Genomic DNA, 20,152 nt, shown 5'->3' with positions numbered 1-20,152 from the left:
AGCAGGAATTAAATATTTCTTAGTTACTCCACTGTGAAATCCTTTGAACACTAGGGTATGACAGTAAAGTCTACAAGTCTTTTTTTGGCTCTGCGACAGGAATCCTGCTGAGCTGGGGAGGCACTTTGTCAGTATGACTTCTCTAGCATTTTGAAGGCTTTGTCAGCCCTTTGCCCCCAGCAATTCATGCCTTGTAGTCCTCAGATTGGATATGGATGCCTTTTCATGTATTATAACATGGCAGGTGTTGGTTTTGTGGGCTTCACAAATAAACCATATTGTCCACGAGAAATATTCCATTTACAGAGGCACCAGAGCAAGTGGAATCATCTGTCGCCCAAACAAAATATACGTATGTGTTGTAAATAAAATGAGTGCCTGTTATCTAAAACTGGGAGTGCATACAGTATGCCAACATCAGGTAATTTGGCAATGTGGGGCTGCAGTCATAACTGCAACTTCAGGGATGTCAGGATTGCTTTCTCTCAATGGTTTCATGCCCTCCACAACTGTTGATACATTATAAATTATTTACACATTCATTTTGGAACGCAATATCCCCCTCTAAATGCTGGCTTTTCTTTTTTGTGGTTATTAGAGTGAATGTAGAGGTAAGCATAGCAATCTGAGGGGGACCCTAAGCCATAGAAATTGAAAATTGATCAGCAAGGGTGGGGAGCTGTTAATCCTGGCACTACCTCTTACTCTTTAGGATTATTGATTAACATTTACTATAAGGCACCTATGTTAAAGGCAGTTTTGCCACCTGCACCTAGAAACCCCGTACGACGACCCCTTCCTGTTATCTTCCCAAACATTGATCATCTGTAAGAGCAAAAAAGGAGTAAGAAATTTAATTTTCATTATGCTGTGCCCTGAAAAAGTGGAAAAGGAAGAGAGGATATTCTCCATGACATTAAACAGGTCATTAAACTTTTATTATGTTATCAGTTTTCAGTGATTGGCTCACACTTTAGGGTTGTTAATGCTCCACGCATAGCAGTACCTCATAAAATTATTCAATACACTAGCACTTTTCCTTTCCTGTCACATTACAACAACAAAGGGTTTTACAGTATGTACAATATAAGACCAGCACAAAGACGTGTATATTAGAGTGTAAGATTTGAACTCTTAGTTTTTACTTGAATAGCAAAATATTTTAAATCAAAATGATGTTATATCAGTCTTAGGGAATTTTTAAATAGTAAATTACTGCTTAAATGACATGTACTAATGAGATACATCTGAAAATTATTTCAAAAATTATATCATTTTTGCAGGTGAAACTAGTAAATCGATTCATAAAACAGATTTAAACATTTTAAGCTTTTATTTCTTAATATTTTATTCATACCCCTTAAGATGATAAAAACCCTCAAATGTACTGGGTGAGAAAAATTGTAAAAGGTTATGCAATTAAAATTGATGGTGTTACACCCCAATCAGCTGATTTACTGCACAATTTTAATTAGTCTGTAAAAAGCCTCTCAGTCTGAATCAAAGAGATGCTAAAGGCTTTGATCCCGTAGTAAACAGAGAAAACAGAATAGCTTGAAGACACACAGTAACCTAACCTGATGGATATGCTCCACATATCCATCTGGAAACCTTCCGTTGTAGTAATTTTGGGAAGGGGCGAAAATACTGGTTAGCTGATTGGCCTATGTTGGTGATAGACGGGCCAAATAAACCAATCAGATCAACGAAACATATGACGTACTAACAGCCAGGCTACTCTTGCCGAAACCAGTCGGGAGAAGAGCAAAAACATCTTTTCCTCTGAGAAAAGCCTCCAGAGCAGTGTTTTGCTCTTTTTTCAGTGAAGAAATACTCTGTAATTCCGATAAAACTTGCTCGATAGCCACGCTAACGCTAGTTTCATCGGCTGAAGCCGCCATGTTCTTTAGACTGAACTGTCGCGCTTCTCGTTGCGTCACACCTCAACCCGCCTCAAAGCCAACGCTGATGGACGTTCGTTTGGTGAACGGCTCCAAATTTTCTTTAACGGAGAGTCTCCAGACTGATTAGCGAGTGAAATCTTGAAAGCTGGCGAGATCAGGATGGTCTCACGAGGCTATCAGTAACCCCCCTCCCCAAAAGGAAGTCGGGCCACAATTTATCATAGCAAAAATACTTTTATTATTCATTTCGTAGAGAATTGCTTCCAAGCATATTCAAGGAAATTTTAGCTTATAGAAAACTGTAGGAAATGTGCTTCAGCAACAGCCATAACCATAGCTATAAATGATTGTAAAGTAAACTCTATTTAATAATTTTGGAGAGCTACACAAGGACTGGAGTCAGTGCACCAAGAGCCACTATACAGAGACCAGTCGTACACATCATTTAAATGTTGCATTCCTTGGTCAAAACCTGTTCAGAAGTACAGCAATCAGAAGTATCTAATAACTATTGCTCTGTCCAAAGTCCTCCTTTCAGCTGTTGGAAAGGTCAAAGGGTATGAAGATCCAGGGCAATTTAATTGGCTTTGAATAAAGTAAAGACAAACTGCCTGATGAAAGTCTTCCCATACCAGTTATTGTATTAGCATCTACAGGCACAGCTTGGCAGCTTGCACCACACTTAATTATATTATAGATTAATGATAGCACTAAGGGCTGCATCATATTTGTGTTAAACTGTTTAATATCATGACAGAAAAGGATTTCAAGAGTCAATAATAATGACTGGCTTAAAATGGTGGGTTGTCAGGGAGCTTGCACTAATTTTCCTTTCCTCTTATTTTTTTTTTTACAGAGTTGGCTGGAAGATCTGACAAGAACACAGGGAGGAAAGTGAGCGAGGACCCGCACGTCTGTGACTATTTCCCATCATTTGTTAGCTGGTGGGCTTCTATATCACAGCTGATGACTGTCCCTCCGGAGGCTGGATTACAGGGGTTAGCGGCAAGCCTGAGAGTTTGCTGAAGGGCGTGCCCCCAGCTTGTATGTTGGTCACCTACCCCCGCTCTTGCTCACAGGGATCATGTGGCTTTGTCCAAGGAGAAATCGTTTCCCCTTGCAGAACTGGCACGGTGTCCAAAATTGCACCAATTTCAGCGTGTCGTTGTGGGTTTTAAGCTTTTGTTGGTGCTTTGCGGCCCTGAGAGGTCAGAACTACCACCCCACTGTGAACACACAGTATGGGAAGCTCCGTGGGGTGAGGGTGCCCCTGCCAAGTGAGATCCTGGGGCCGGTTGACCAGTACCTCGGAGTCCCATATGCAGCTCCCCCTGTGGGAGAGAAACGCTTCATGCCCCCGGAGCCACCTTCCTCCTGGTCGGGAGTCAAGAACGCTACCCACTTCGCTCCTGTCTGCCCACAAAATATTCACAATGCTGTGCCAGAAATCATGATGCCAATATGGTTCACCTTTAACCTGGATATAGTTACTACATACATACAGGATCAGCACGAAGACTGTCTTTACCTAAACATCTATGTTCCTACAGAGGATGGTGAGTGTGTCGAGTATGAAGTTCAAACTGTCCTCCTCTTTTCTTCTGTCTCTTCTTCCCACTCTTTCTCTCCTCTCTCAGAAACTCTGTCACTTTTTTGTTTCTTTTAAGCAGAGCATGACCTGTCGTCTGGTGCATGCTGTGTCCGTGTCCATTAGATCAGCCTTTCACATTGACTAGATATTCCACTTAGTCTTTTCATCAACTCTTCCCTTCCATACCAATGTTAGAGGTTCCTCTTTTGACAACTAAATGACTCTTCAATATGACTTGATATAAAAGAAAAGCAAATCAAATGCAAGAGACAGATTGGAAATACCTGATGCACCCTTGTTGCCCTCACTGTCTTGACGTGCTCTGGGGATATGACCAATAGTAGCCTGCCTCATAAGTGAATGATTTACTGTAGGGTTGGTGAAATATTCTGTCTGGTACATGAGAAGCCTGTGGCATCAGCCTGATCTATGTAAGACCCTTTACTCTCCTTTCTTTGTTTCATGTTTTTCATACAAAGTTCATTGCCAAAAAAGGAGAGCATTAGGGTGAACAAAAAGAAACACTTTAAAGTTTTTTTTTCTCTATTTCTGGATATTGACTCCTTAAATGGCAGCCATTATTGACCACTTAAAGGAGAGCCACCCAGCAAAATGGACTTGAAATATAAAGTGCTCCAAAAATCAAATAGAAAATGCCAAAAGGCAGAAAAAAAAAACGGTGATAAGTTCAAACTATCTGTCCTCTGTGTGGCTGTAATGGGTCTTAAATAGAAGTGCATGTGAATATGGGCTTCTTGTGTCCCAAGGTGCAGTAAATTCATTCCACCATTTCAGAATATTTCCGCAGCAACACCCCAGCTACTTTTTTCAACAGGTCTTCTGTTGTTATTGTTGTTGATAAAAGTCTAGTGAGGGTGGGAGGAGGGGGAAAAAGGAGAATAAGAGTCTCAGCTGTTGCATGTCACATGGGTTCTGTTTCAGAGCTCTCTGTTATTTTGTAGTTTTTCCATTCATTTTACAGTCAAAAGAATATCCAAGGAATGTGCGAGGAAACCCAACAAGAAAATATGTAGAAAAGGAGGTATGTAAAAAAAAAAAAAGCAACATGGAACGAAACGCAAGGAAATGAAAGAGGGAAGAGAGTGATTCGTGCTTCCTACCAAAGCCGTCAATATCACCATCTACCAACTCCAAAATCCGAGTGTTAATTGGGAAAAATGTGGTCCTTATGACTCAAATCAACCTCGACATAAGTGTGAGGGTTGAGTAAGTTGGTGCTTCAGATGTGTATGTCAGTGTGTGTGTAAATTGTATTGTGGCCTGAATGTGTGAATGTGAGTCAAGGGGTGAGAAACATGGTTCCTAAATAAATAATGCGTTGAGAGTAAGTGTTTTGGTCTATAACACATTTTACTTTATGGCTTTTTTTGGGATGTTTTCTTTGATAATGTTACAGTTAATAACTGGGATAATTTAGGCTTTATGAAGCGGGGTTCTGTGAAGTAGCCTTATTATCATAGTTTGTGGATTTTCTATTGAAGAATGATTTAGAAATTATGATATAGGAATGATAGTAGAGCAGTTATGACAACAATTCTTCTAATTTTAGGAGCAGAAATGTAAGCATTTCTTGTTCATAGTTCACCACCTAAATAACTTTAACCCTTTAAAGCCTGATCCAAGAATAAAACAAAACAGAAAATTGCTTTTTTTTTGTTTGAAGTCCTTATTTGGCCTTTTAACAAAATATGTAAAAAGAAAAAACGGAAATACATTTTTGATATCAATAATTTATTACTATGCGTTAAGTCAAGATTATTTTTTGTGTAGTCTTTTGCTTTCTGTTATCAGATATATCTGATTGTGTACATTAGGATTTTGAGCAAAGTTTTTACCATTAAATTATGTAAAAGGTGTCAGACACAAAACATTTCAGAAACCGTATGTATCAAATATGATACATTTGGCATTACAGGGTTAACAATGTTCAGATCAAATTAAGCATTAGATAATTTAGGTTGAAATTGAATTAAATCATATTTATTGTTTAAGTAGTCTGTTACCTGGGTCATTCCATGAAAACTGTTAAGTTTGGGTCCATAACATTCAGAGAGGAATAGGAAGCATAATAAAACTGTCAGTAATACTTTAAGTGTCTAAAGCCATTGATTCAAATTTAGTTGGTAGCATGATGTCAAATAAAATTGAATAATAAATATATAAGTTGTCATGGTTAGAAATACTTTCCTCTTAATAGGAAATGTGTTAATTATATTAAAATGTCATTTTTTTTATCGAAATAGCATGATTTTTCTATGTCCATCAATTTCATATTCCACCCCGTCACACCAATGTTATTTTGCGCCAAAATGCAATACAGTACACTTCCTAGAAGTGACATTACTAACATGAAGTGACATAATTCAAGAGTTTGAAGAAGAGAAGTCTAAAAAATGCTGAGTTCTGTTTTTTCTTTAAGAACATTTTTGGTACATTTTTCCTTCAAAAATCCTTTCTGTTAACCATAGCATATCTACCCCGTCACACACTAAAAGTGGGGAAAACAATTTGTTAATCAAATTTCGAAATTATATTTGTATTAATCATTCATTTTTCATTGTACTTCAATGCTAACGGCACCATCAGGTTTTAACATATCCAGAAATTGAGCCATATTGCTTTAGATTTTCCACCCCGTCACACTAAAGCCTGTGACGGGTTGGAATCATTGTGATAGGTGGCAACGTTCTTCATATTGAATTAATGCTGTACATCACATAAAAACATTAAAAAAAGACACTTTCTGAAGTAAATAACATTTTGCTTGTCTTAATTTTATCTAAAATTGCCCTTTAATTTGTTAACCTTTGTCCTGTGACGGGGTGGAAAAGGAAACTCTGTTCCCTGGATATACTGTGCTAAAATATTCGCAGAAAATGGTGTCTGAGCTTGAAAAATTTGTTTTATTGCAAGTGTTACATGTTCTACAGGCTATGAAACTAAAAAAAAGAAAAAATGGTTATGATCAACAACCTCTAAATTCAGAGGTCCAATCTTTACACTTTCCATGGAATGACCCACCTACAAGCAAACAACCTGCAAAGTAAATTTTGCCATCATCCTCAGCCATATACAGCTCAAAAGCTGACTGGATGGTATGCAACCTATACCTTGGAGTTTACTTCTTGTGAAGTCTTTGACATATTCGATAAAGCCGGCAGCCAAATCATTAAAATAAAAAGGTTGTAAGGAACTACGCATCACACACCCTCAAAAATGAGAGTATATAGGTCTCATCTCACTAAAGCCTTTTGAACTCAGTTCCTCACCACAGCAGGCTCATGAGCAATAATAATAAAACAGGGGTTCACAGCAAGGTTTGTCCTTAGAGGGGAAATATCCTGAGTCTTTTGGCACATAAAATTGCCTAAAGACTCTTTTGTCATCAAACGACAAATAGAGTTGTTTGATGTCTGGATGTTCTCAGTCGTATGTTCAGCATTATGAGTTAATTTTCCTTTAATAAAATTAATACCACTTATGGACATCACATTCGTATGTGTCCATATTTAATATGAAAACTTAAATAGATTTTGGGAAGAACATTAGTCTTATATAAAATTAAGGCTGCTGTCTCAGGGGACTGTAAAACTTATACTTAGAAATTTATTCATCTGTTTTGTACGGAAGAGGATTAGGGCCACTGGAAAAAAAAAAAAAAGTGAACTGATTTTTAAATTTTATTTCAGTTTAATATGGGAAAAAATGTCAGAATTCTGACATTTTTCTCAGAATTCTGACTTTTTTCTCAGAATTCTGAATTTTGGATCTTAATGTAGATGGGCACCATCAAGGAAGAGATGTGGGAGCACTCAGCTTCACTGACAAAGATGTGAGTTGTTTGGCAGGAACAGGAACACATTGGTGGAATATGATGGAATTAGGCAACATTTTACGTGCCCGAGGGGTCCCCTCATTAATGGAGGAGCAGAAGGTGATTAAAACAAGAGAGCTAGTCTCTAAAACAGACATGGATATGGCTTGATGCTAACATGTTTGTTTGCTGTCAGAATTCTGAGAAAAAAGTCAGAATTCTGAGAAAAAAGTCAGAATTCTGACTTTTTTCCCATGTTAAACTGAAATAAATTTTAAAAATCAGTTAACTTTTTTTTTTTTTCAGTGGCCCTAATCCTGTTCCGTAGTTTTGTTTTATTCTTTTCTAGATAACATCTTTATTAATTGAGCTGTGAATCTTATCAGATCGACTGAAAATCATATTTCTGCTAAATTTAAGCCAGGAAGTGTTGGAGCAGACCTTTGGATCGTCACCTCTGATGTTGGATGTTTATTCCATTGCATCTACAGAGGAATCTAATAAAACACAAAGAAAACATAGTTCAAGGATCTCTGCATGTGCTATGATACAGACTGGAAAAAAAAAATTTACATCCTCATCCAATAGACAGTGAAGTTATGTCCTTCCCGGGTACCTTTCATAGCAGTAACAGCAGCGTGGATGCAATGGCAGCAGATTAAGGTTGTCATACAGTATCTGCACCACCAGGTAGTTTGTGTTCTCTTTGGAGTTTTTGTTTTCTCTCCGCTCCGTCCTTCTCTTCTGGCTCTACAGCCAACAGTACTTCCTCATTCTATTCTGGCTGAAACAGACAGAAAAATGTCACAGCCCCCAGTTTTTACTGGCTTGCAGAACTTTTCCAATAAAGTTCATCGAAACAGAAGTCTCACAAATCATTTTTTATTTTTTTTTGTAACACTACTGCTATTTGGCCCCAAAAGGAACTTTGCAAACCAACCTTGATTAAATAAGGTTAAATGATTTGGTTTACGGCATGCCGATTTAGCATTGCTTTAAAAATATATTTTAGGTTATGTTATGCTATAAAGCTGATATCTGCTCTATTGCTATTGTGTATTTGTTACAGGGTCTAAGTGATGTTACAAATGCAAAATATATTCTTTATTCTTAATTATTAATAGCTACTGCTCAGAACTCCTCTTCAAAAGCTGTTCATTTGATCAGAAGCATGAGTGCTGGAAGTGTTTAGATTCAGTCATGTTAAAATTCAGTCTTTAACACAAAGTTGATGTGAACTAAAATTCATTTTTTTAATGTAATGACAACTTTAATCTATCAACTTAATTTTTACACAGAGCAATGCTGGAAAAAAGACATTAGCAGTAGCTGAATTATCTCTGCTAGTAACCATAGAAGGATCATTTACTGTGAGCGCCTGAAGGCAACATGCAGCCTTAACATTATGATCCTGAGCATATTTTGTGCCACAGAAAAGATTCACTTTCAACTGGGAGACCTTTGCCACTGATTTCCACAGAGGCAGAAGGCAGCTACTGCCCTCATGGTGCCCACATCATCCGTTCATTTAGCTCTGGTAGACCATTTTCGTCAGAGACAGACTGGCCCTTCAGGCACTCCTGCTTCTGAATTAGTCCCAGATGTGAAATATACGCAGAAATATCTATTTAATATTTGCCTTCCAGTAAGTTTTTTTTTTTTTATTATTATTATCTTCAATGTGTATGGTAATGAGAAAGTGGTTTATAAAAACTTTTCAATTTCATTATGTTGGTATCCTAAAATGAAATAACTCCTTGGCTTTTTTCTTTTGCTGATCATAATCTACATTTATAATTTGAAAACAATGTTCTTATTGTTGCTTTTTTCCCACCAAATTAGCCTGTGGCAAATTTCTTGTAATTTGGTTTTGATACAGAAATGTATAAATTTACGTTTGTGTGTTTGAGTGGGTTTTCATATTCGAGTTAACAACATCAAGGAAATCAGATACTTAACCCTTCAATGTCACATTGTAAGTTTTAAGCCCTCTAAAAAAAGAACTCTCAAAACTTTCATAAAATAAGGGATTGGAATATTTTAAAGATTTTCTTTGAATTGGCGAATTACCTACTTGTGGTGAAAATGGGAATCATACCAATCCCACAAGATGCTCAGTTTTATTAAAAGTAGAAGGTTTCTGCCAAACTAATAGAATGACCACATTTAGAGGCTTTTCATTGATGTGTTTTAATGTCACAGATCTAAGACCAGTCCTTTTTATTTTACAGTTGAACATTATGGTTTTGTGAAAAAATAAATCACACAAAGTTGAGCAAAATCTTGAATCCTCCTTTAATTTGTGGTTCTATAACAACTGTCTAATAATGTAAATGGAGTTTTAAAAATGTTAAAATAACTTTTATTTAGATGTTTTCTCAATGTAGGAGATACTCATTCATATCTCTTATTACTATGCGATCTGTCAGAATGACACTAAGATGTTGCTCTGCTCCACCTGTAGAAGCAGTAATGCAGCAAAAGTCCCATTTCAGGGATTCTTTATGGAGTTTGTTCCACCTTTTTTTTAAGTATTTTTATTTTTGATTCATGTGTTACAAAGCCATAATGTTCAAAGGTCTCAAAAGAGATGTCATTCAATTTCTGGTGGTTTTATATATGGTGGTACCTAATTCAGCTTGGATGAAGGTGTTATTTCACCAAGAGAGAGATCACAATCATCAGCATAGAGATGATTAATCTAAGGATAAAGAACCGTGTATTACATTGCCTTGCAAAAGTATTCATACCCATTAACTTTTTTTTACATTTTTGCAACCACAAGTATATCATTCTAAAATTGAAAGAAAAGAACTTTTAAAATGTTCTCTAGAAAGTTAAAGGTAGTTAAACATTTTAGCCTTATGAGCAGTTTAATGTGGCAGAAGTTCAAGAATGGTTGGAATAAAGCCACAACAACCTCTATTTTTCTATAAGCAATTCAGGGGGGAAAAAAACAAACAAATAATGTGTTTTCCAGACCATAGAGCGCAAGACACTATAAGCCGCACCCAAAAAGGAAAAAAAACAACAACAAAAAACAGAAACACATTTATAAGCCACAACGGCCGCTGATATCTACTGCGCTATCCCCCACCAGACCTGTAGGGGGAGCTCTACATTATTTCCTAGAGTAGGAACGAAGAAGAAAAAAAAAACTGGCCCCTGTTAGCTTGTTGGCCCACTGCAGTGCTGTCACTACTCGATCCATAACGATCTAAACCATCAGCTTATTTGCACATGTGCAACAACATATAGATCTGTGTTGCCCTGGATTTTATTTAGTAACAAAGACCTAAATTACGTTTTTCCCTCCTTAAAGATAGTAAGCGTGCTAAACTATAATGGGTTAAAGTTAATAATGTATTTCCTGAGAAAATCCTTTTTGTTTTATCATTCGTCTTTGCCCGATCTGCACCGTAAATAGGATCCTACGCTCCTTTTGGGAGCAAAATTTTTCGGCTTTGGATTTAAATATAAATCTAGTCTTTTTGAGTTATATTTTTTTTCTTTCGTGTTAACCTTATGGTATATAGTGCGTAATCTAAAGAAAGAAATAACAAAAAAAATATATAAAAATGGTTAAATTATATTTTCCCAGACTACTCTTAGCATGTCTGATGATGACGTCGGACAAGTTATTTAACAAATTAAAAGCATACAATTTTCTCAGAAAAGTAATTTTTTTTATATATATATATATTTGTATTGGCTTTCTTTAGTGATTTAAGGTAAAAAATAAGTAATTTTAGAACCATAACTACATTATTTATGGTGACCTGGATGAATATCTGCTTGCACATGCGCAAGTGAGCTGATGGTACGGATCGTGCTTCCAGGACGGATCAGGCAGTGACAAGTAAGAGCTTCTAATTAAAGATGGGGGCCTGTCAGCTCTTCAACTCATCTCTGCAGGAGTTAAGTGTAGTATCTTCAACAGTTTTAATGTGGCAAATAAATGTCAAAATGTGTAAATTCTGGACATTTGTTCTCCATCATGCCCGCTGTTATCATGTGCTTGTGCCAAATGAAAAATAGAGCTTCTTTAATTTCCAACTTTTAGGAATAGTACACCCAAAACATGATTAGCCTTCATTTTCTACTCACCCCCATGCTGAACAACACTCTGGAGTACTTTTTTGATATCTCAAATGCATCTGGAGATCTGGGAGGCTTCTTGCTGTCTGCTGACATTCAAATAATGGAGGTCTATGGCGCCCGAGGCAGAAAGGTCCATAAAAGTCCACAAAAAAGGTGTCAATATTCCTCCATACTGCTCGTCCAATGTATTCCAAGTGTCCTGAGTGGGTAGAATCCAGAATTTACTCGAAACAAAGTCATTTAGAATGTTTTTAGAACATAAACAGTAGTGTATAGGATTTCCTAAAAGCGCGCGCCTGCGAGTTCACGAGCCTACGGAAACTGCGGCAGACCAAGCCAGATGAAAGTGCGCATTCAGCGTCTGCTCTTGATAATGCAAACGTAGAAGAAGAAATGTGCTGTTTACCTGTGCAAAGAAAGAAACAACGTAAGAAAAATGTCTGAGGACTTCAGTGTTGAGGAAGAGCATGAGTTCTTTGCCGAGCTGAATGCGCACTTTCATCTGGTTTGGTCTGCCGCAGTTTCCGTAGGCTCGTGAACTCGCAGGTGCGCGCTTTTAGGAAATCCTATACACTGCTGTTTATGTTCTAAAAACATTCTAAATGACTTTGTTTCGAGTAAATGGACACTACCAACTCAGGACACTTGGAATTAATGGGACGAGCAGTATGGAGGAATATTGACACGTTTTTTGTGGACTTTTATGGACCTTTCTGCCTCGGGCACAATAGACCTCCATTATTTGAATGTCAGCAGACAGCAAGAAGCCTCCCAGATCTCCAGATGCATTTGAGATATTAAAAAAGTATTCCAGAGTGTTGTTCAGCATGGGGGTGAGTAGAAAATTAAGGCTAATCATGTTTTGGGTGTACTATTCCTTTAAGGCGGTTCAAGAAAAATCCACAGAAAAGCAGGACCTTCCTATAAGCCACATAGTTCAAAGCGTGGGAAAAAATTAACAGCTTATGGTCTGGAAAATACACAAGAAGAAGCTGCTCTGGTTAGACACCCAAATTCTACTTAAAAGAAACTGGTGGTAATTATACAACTTTGAAAACACTATATGCAGTATAAATAATGAATTTGGTGGAAACATTCTGTAAACTTGGGTCAATTCAGCAGGAACAAGGTTTCCATTCAATTTTTATGGTAAAAGTTAGAGTTAAAGACAGGACAATCTGGTTAAAAAGATGTTTGATGATGGAAAATACTTACAACTGGAAACCTAACCTAAACATACAGCCAGAGCTCTAATTGAAATGTTTTATCACTGCATGCTCGCAAGTTCGAGTGGTTTGTTCAACACCTGAATCCAAGGTAGAATTTGTGTTATGGTGTAGATGTGATGTAAGAAATGGTGAAAAAAGTTTAAGGGCCATGAAATTTTGTGCAAGGCAGTGCATGATCTAACTGAGCCAGCAATATGTTGCAATCAAAATTTTCCATTAATTTGCCACCTACCTGAAGACAATTTCTATTTACAAAGCAACCTGTTGAATGTGTCAGAGTCATACACACTGTGCATTTTCAGTACTGATATAAATATATTAAATGATTACTTTGTACAATCAGTGACATTCTTTATGATCCTTATTTTTTCTTAGAAATGTATTTGTTGCTTTATTTATTTATTTCTAAGTTTATTGTTCCCACAGTACCTTGAAATATGCTCTGAACTAGACAGACTTTGTAAAAATAAATGTATATAACACTGTACTTAAAGGAAAAACAAAGTACCTCCCTACTGGTGGAGCTGACTATTACTCGGGACAATGGTTGTGTAACTAATTTTGATGTACCAGATGCAACAGAGCCTTTTTCTTTGATCATACCCATTTTGGATGATTACGCTGCCTGAAATCTTTAGACCATATATTTTCTGTTTTGTACAAGACTAGTATCACATCCCCTTAACAGATGTCCCGTCATGTAATGCTTTAGGTCATCAGGAGGTGATCTAATGTGCAGCATCAGCACCATGCCCCCACCTCACACCCCACAGTTTCCCTTTGAAGGGGCCTTACAGCAAGTGCTCAGAGTAAAGAGCAGTAACAGAGCTGTGGGACACTGGAGCCTTGGTCATATCATTCAGTCATTTTCTCTGCTCTGAGTTAGAGTGAATGGAGTGAGGAGAGGGGTAATGGTGTGCAGGGACACAGCTAAGCACTATTCAGCCTCAGAGTGCTGGATCTGTTTGAGATGGGCCAATTTTTTTCTTTAGGAAAAACCTAGAGGAGATAAGTGTTTACCTTTGAAATAGGTTTGCAGTGTATTTTTAAATTGTTTGTCAAACCTTAAACTTGATTACTACAATCACATCCTTTTGATAAGACCTCCATTTAAGGATAATTTAGAAAATCACATACAGTCGTGGCATTGTGTTCCGCTTGTATATAGAGTATTGCAACACATAATTTTCAACTTGGATTGACAACATTTTTTTTTAATCTCCTTTATGTTTTCTATGTTCTTTGGAGTCATAATTCTTTCTGAGTTGTTCTGTATTTTGGTTACTACTCTAACATAAACCTTCTTTCAGTCCTAAATTTATCCCGCAGCAGGAGTCTGTTTCGAATCACAAAGTCAGTCTGGTTTTGGCTTGATTTGGAATGTCCAGCTATCATTCCCATGCAGCTCACTTGGGCGGCAATCTGCCAGGTTTTTATGCAGCTCCATGCCAGTGCTGAATGGTCCCATCAGCTGCCAAACCTGTAGATTAACTACCCCAGCAGAAACACTGGACACTCTTTCCACATGACCTCCAGTCGTCACAGAGTTGGTAAATCTACAGAAGAACCCCGGTCCCTGCTAGACTGCACGAGGGTCATGGCAAACAGTAACACACCATGCTAATCCCATTGGTTGGCTGACTCAGACCCGCCTCAGGAAAGGATGGGCCACTCCCTGTGCTGCTGAGGAAATCTGTACACTAAACAGACAAGGGCTAAAAATCTTTCAAGAAGACAAGAACAAAAAGCTGCTTCTGTGTTTAAAAAAAAAAAAGCAGATTCGCCAAAAAAACAGCATAAGCATTATCTGTATAGAATTTTTTTGTATGACCATTCAGCATTATTTGTTTTTTGATAATTTAGCACCATGGAGGGAAAAAAGTGATTTGTCTAAAAAAGAAATGATATTGACTTTTCGAGCCCTTCTGCTGTCCAGCTTCCCATCAATCTAGTTCGTTTCTTCCCTTGTTTATCTCAAGTTTTAAGGTAATGATATCGTTAGTCAAACTTAATAGGCAAGACTGGAAGGAGACCGTTGTAAAAATACCACAATTTTAAGATATTTAGACAGTATTACAACCATAAAATACTGAGTAGTATACTGCTTTAATTCAAAACAGAAAAACTATTGTTCCTCTTCCAGTAAATTAACACAATGATTATTACAGTTATAACAATGTTTTAAACATGCGAAACCATTAACAGATAATATATATAGTTGTCCTTGCTCTTTAAAGAGTGACATAAGTGTAATTTACTAATAGTGTAATGTGCTGCTTGTTTTTTGCTCATATTTTGGTGAGATATGTTGGTTTATTGAATCTGATGGGACCAACTTGTTTAGTTTCTACACCATGCCTCTGTGTTTTGTGATCAGAAATGTCTCTGGTGAGACAATTTTCCCTTAATTGTAAAGAAAAATTGTTTCAGAGAGTAAAAACAATGATTACTCCATTAAGGCCAAAGAAACTCCAGTCAGTTCTTAACGTTTCTGGCATGTCATTTAAATGAGTCAAAGTCATACAAATTATCTGACAGCAAAATGCTCGGCCCGCAGGGTTCAAATTGAGGCTAGCAGTTGTAGTCAGTAGAGGAATGATGGTTGGCGTTTCATGCTTTCCTGGGCAAATTTGCATGTCTGAAGGGTAGAATTTTTATTTTATGTAAGGAGGATGTATCTGTTCTTAATTTCTTTTAGGAGGTTTACTAGCAGTGCGCAGAAAAATGTGCGGGTGGTGCCATGGTTTTTTATGGTCATAAGGCAGAGAAATTCTCATTATTACAATTTGTGTCGTATCTCATTAAAAGATCTTTAACCCATTTGCGCTGTTTGGTGCTTATTTGAACCCCAGTTTTGCACAGTTCTTCTTTAATTTCCTGATTTATTCCCTCTTCAGAATAAATGTAAAAGGATAAGAGCCCTATTTCGTCCACCTTACTGGCAACACCCAACTGCTAGTGGGGAGTGTTATAAGACTATACAAATCAATAATACTTTATTAATCCCCAAAGGGAAATTCAGCTTTGATACAGCCCATCCACAAAAACAAACTCTTCACCCCCCATGGGAGGGGTGGAAGGGGAAGTCTGAGTCCTCCCCATTTTTCTACACTGAAAAAAGTGAAAAGACTGTCATTCCTTTAAAGGGCATCTTTACATTGATTGAATGAAAAATCATGGTTTCCGTTTTGAATTAGATTTTTCCCCTTTGCTTCAAAGCAAACGACACTCCCCCTGGACAAAATTAAATAAAACAACTCTAAATAAATAATATTTTCACTTCCAATTTGAGGTTTTCTTGTCATGTGACACTGTATAGTCCTCATTTTGGCAAAATAGTAAAATAAAAAAATGAAAACACAGATCAATCCAACTTTTAGCATCATTTAAATTCTATTTAATTCAATTTGTTTATATAGCGCCAATTCACAACACGTCATCTCAAGGCACTTTATATTTCACCAGATCAAACAGTCAAATTGATTTAAAGTTTTCAATCTAAGGAAAACCAGTTGACTAAGCATGCTTGTAGCGACAGTGGAGAGAAAAAAAAAACCCTTTTAACAGGAAGAAACCTCCAGATGAACCAGGCTCAGCGTAAGCAACCATCTGCCGAGGATGACTGGGGTTCAAGGAGACAGAAGCAGACATACAGAAAGGAGCAGAGATACAAAACACAAATGTAAAAGGCGGCCCCGTCCAGGAAACACACAGCCAGGCACACGAGCTCCGAGCCAGCTCCTTTGTCAGAGGAGAGAATAGAGCACATCCAGCCAGTCACTGTCAGAGAAACAGGACTACACTGACAAACAGGCTGAAAATCTATAAACAAAGGATGTTGATGGCAGCAGCACAGCTGATATTTCACACAGCCAAACAGGAACAGACGAGGCGAAGCTAATGTGAGAGAAAGCAGAGAGAGCATAACGTTTGAGATTGAACAAACAGATTATGCGGAGTGGGAGAATGGAGATGGAATGAAGCAGAATGATGAAAAAGGGGCCCCTAAGTCCTCCAGAAGTCTAATCCTATAGCAGCATAACTATAGAGATAGCTCTATGGCTCAATGGCAGATAGCTCGAGAGCTCAACACAGCTTTATATACTAATTTTTACTTGACAAACTTTGCATCTTCAAACCCATATCTTTTTTATTTAACATAGCTCCATTTAAGATCGGCAAGTAGTTATAATTTTGTATATATTTTGTTAATAAATAACCCTGCCGGGTGCACACATAATACTGTATATTTGTATTCATGCACTTGTCATGACATTAGCAGAAATAAATAGGTTAAAGAGGCCCTGTAGAGAATCTTTCTTGCTTGGCTTACAGTATATCCCTTAGATCGCAGAAGATTTGGTTTGTTTGTATAACATGTTCTACACAATGGTCTAAAATCATGCATTGGTCAATATCAATTTTTTGTGTGCATTCTTCAGTTTTTGACAATACTTTGGCATATTTCCCAGTTCATTCTCACAAATATTAGGAATTGTCTTTTCTTTCATGTTGAGACCAGCTGTGACACAGTGTGAGTTTTGGCTGTCCTTTACTGCAGGATTATAGCATCCTTAACCTTTTAGCTGCATTCTCCATCATTCTCTCTCATGTGTCCTTCCCAAGCTGTTCCTTAACCTCTGCACCGGGAGACAGATTGTGAGAGACTGAGACAGACAGACTGGTAGTCACTAGGCGGGGATACAGAGAGAGAAAGAGAAGACCGAGAGACTAAATGCTAGAAACAAATCCAGGCAGAGAGAAGTGGCCACCTGAGGATTAGAGACTGAATATAACTGCTCTGAATTGTCAGGACCGCAACATTTCACAAAGTCTCTTTCCACATCCTGACCTTTCTGATATTTAACTCCAAGGCCCATCTATTGTCAGTGAACCTTTTTTGCAGCAAAGGAAAGGCAGTTAACATTCAGCCCTTCCACGACATATTGAGTGAATTGTGGATTCAGTCCACAAGTCTCTGGAGTCTGAGGGCACTCTCCATGTATTTATGTGCTTGAGCGTGTCAGTTCATGTGTGTGCGCATCCTTCATGTGAAACTTTTTTCGCCAATTACAACAAGGCTTTGTGCTTGGGATTTCATCATGTTGAAATGTTACATTTTCAACACACTTTATGCATGCAGCAAACCTGTCTAATGTGGCTCCATTAAAACTGATGTGATAAATGTGACAGCTTTCTATTAATCTCGTCAAAAGAACATAAACAATAGGTGCTATTCAAGAGGATACCTCCTTTTCACGGGGTACAAATAATACCTCCTGGAGGCTGTGTGCACAAAAGCTCCTTACTGCAGTAAAGTTAGGGTTGGTAATACTGTTCAAAAACACTTTTTGATTTATTGAATGAAACGGTCCTTCCATCCTAAGAGTAGTCAATACCTTCTGTAATCGGAAAAAGGAACAAAACAAAAAGCAGACCAATGTGGGAGCTGCAAGCCTCTAAAAACAATCCCTAACGTTCATTCCGAATGGTAAAAGCTAATCAGGTGCCTTCATCTCAGTCCCGTCCTCCTCTGTAGGAACGCTCATCATGGTTGGAGATCCGCAAATATTCACAAGACCCCTTCGCAAAACTCTAGAAGTTAGTATTGCTAAACTTATCATGCTACCTTGAAAGCTACAATAAAAATATAGTTTACTTGCAGGTAGGGATGGAACGGTTTATGAAAACCGTCTGAACCGTTCGGTTCGACTGTCTCAGTTCGGTTTGCGTGTGTTGCGTTCACTTCATGCGCAGCTCCTTTTTCTCATAGGCGAAGCGTGTACACTCCAGGGCAGAAGGTGGCGGTACTGCAACCAAAGCCAACCACCAATAGTAAACAAGAAGAAGAAGAAGCGAAGAATAGCCGGGTGTAGCAGAAAAATCAGTTGTTGTGGAGAATTGTGTGGGTATGGCGAGTGGGAAAGAACAGGAGTTGGAAGACATGCCAGCAGCACTTTATAGGTCTGCTGTATGGGACCACTTTGTATTTAGAGTGACCTACAATGACGGCGGAAAGAAAGTTGTGGATGAAAGTGCAACAGTGTGCAAGCATTGTGCAACACGTTTTGTTTATGCTAACAGCAACGTGACAAACATGTCATGCTAACCCCGAAATCCCACATACTCCCCTCCGCTCCCCCCCGCTGCGCACCAGACCGCCTGCACAAAGCAAAGCCTACAGCCTCCACTGTGGCTCCCGTCCGCTCCGCTCTGAGTTCCTTGGAGATCATAGAGGGCATGCGCGAGATGATTAAATTAAATTCAAAGCAGCAAAACATACGGAAATGAACCAGGGTTTCCCCGGATCATTAAAAATAATTGCAATTCATTCATTTTTTGTATTTTTCATTAATTTCATTAATTTAGATTTTTTCATTAATCTTTATAATTTTTATTAATTTTTTTGTTGTTCGGTATAACAATAAACATATACCAAACCGAACCGAAAACTGTGACCACGAAACCGTGAACCGAACCGAACCGTGGATCTTTTGAACCGTTCCACCCCTACTTGCAGGTGAATGAGACATGAGTTAGTTAGGTTGAAATCCAAAATGTAGTTAGTTGGCTGTCCTCTGCCGAGTCGGCTGTCCTCTATTGAGATCTGCTGTGAGATGCGCGTTCAAGTTTACAGGGAAGGGCTTACCTTTAAACTGAAGCACCACTTTCAAATCTCGCTAACTCTCCAACATTACCAACCATCGCTTAAATGTATCTGAATCTTACACTTTTCCACTTTTGCATCATCGTAAAAGATTCAAGGTCAAATGTTGTTTTTCTGCCTTGCTTTAATAGCGTGCTAAGATGTCATGTTTTCAATTTGAGATCAGGATGCCCACACAGAAAGGCTCAAACACTGCAAAATTCAAAGTGAGTTTCTCTGTTGACACCTGCCATCTGGTTTATGCTTGTCTGACACTCTGTCACTCAATACATGCAATTTTTCACCCTGTCAGTAGCATAGGCCTCTCAAAAATTATGGTATCTTTTTGCCTTATCTGTTTATTATTTCATTATAATGTAAATAATAATAATCATATTTAATCAATAATCAATTATAGCATCATCTTAAAAAAAAGGTATAACTGTTATGGTAAGCAATAAAAGTTAAAAGATTGGTAAAAACAGTACTGCAATAGTAGTACTAAATCCTTTGTTCCCAGTCCTTTGTGAAATAAAACTCAAATTATTTGGAGAAAATCAAACAGGAAATGTAACCCACAGTGAGAGACATCATATTTAACAGCTCAGAAGCATTTCATTCTTGCACAGCAAAGTTATCCTGATTGATTTGCCGCCTCTTTGGAGTTAAATCTGAGAAAATTTGAAGCAGCCATTTTCACATATTGGAACCAAATTGAACCCTTTCCATTCACTTACATTCACTTGAGAAATGTTATCTGTTTTGACTGGTTCAACATCTGTATTATGTTATTATAAGTTGGTTGAAATGATAATCATACACTCTAGAATATTTCCACCTACAGTA

At 37.8% G+C, this 20,152-nt stretch overlaps 1 protein-coding gene across 3 annotated transcripts in view; it reads left to right on the top strand.

The window, feature by feature from the left end:
• nlgn3a (neuroligin 3a) overlaps window positions 1-20,152 on the top strand; it is a 277,721-nt gene that overhangs the window by 70,116 nt on the left and 187,453 nt on the right. For 2 of the 3 annotated variants that reach the window (XM_038299167.1, XM_038299166.1), the window contains exon 2: window positions 2,761-3,460. In XM_038299167.1, the coding sequence (XP_038155095.1) occupies window positions 2,989-3,460 (472 nt within the window). In that variant the 5' untranslated portion in view covers window positions 2,761-2,988. Of the gene's footprint in view, window positions 1-2,760; window positions 3,461-4,477; window positions 4,538-20,152 lie in introns of all 3 variants that reach the window. The other variant, XM_038299165.1, reaches the window with a different exon arrangement.

Source organism: Cyprinodon tularosa, unplaced genomic scaffold (genome assembly GCF_016077235.1).
Source record: "Cyprinodon tularosa strain WSP-4 unplaced genomic scaffold, ASM1607723v1 ctg42, whole genome shotgun sequence".
Classification (NCBI taxonomy): Eukaryota; Metazoa; Chordata; class Actinopteri; order Cyprinodontiformes; family Cyprinodontidae; genus Cyprinodon; species Cyprinodon tularosa.
The sequence above is the reverse complement of the archived record's forward strand: the minus strand, read 5'-3'. Positions and strand labels throughout refer to the sequence as shown.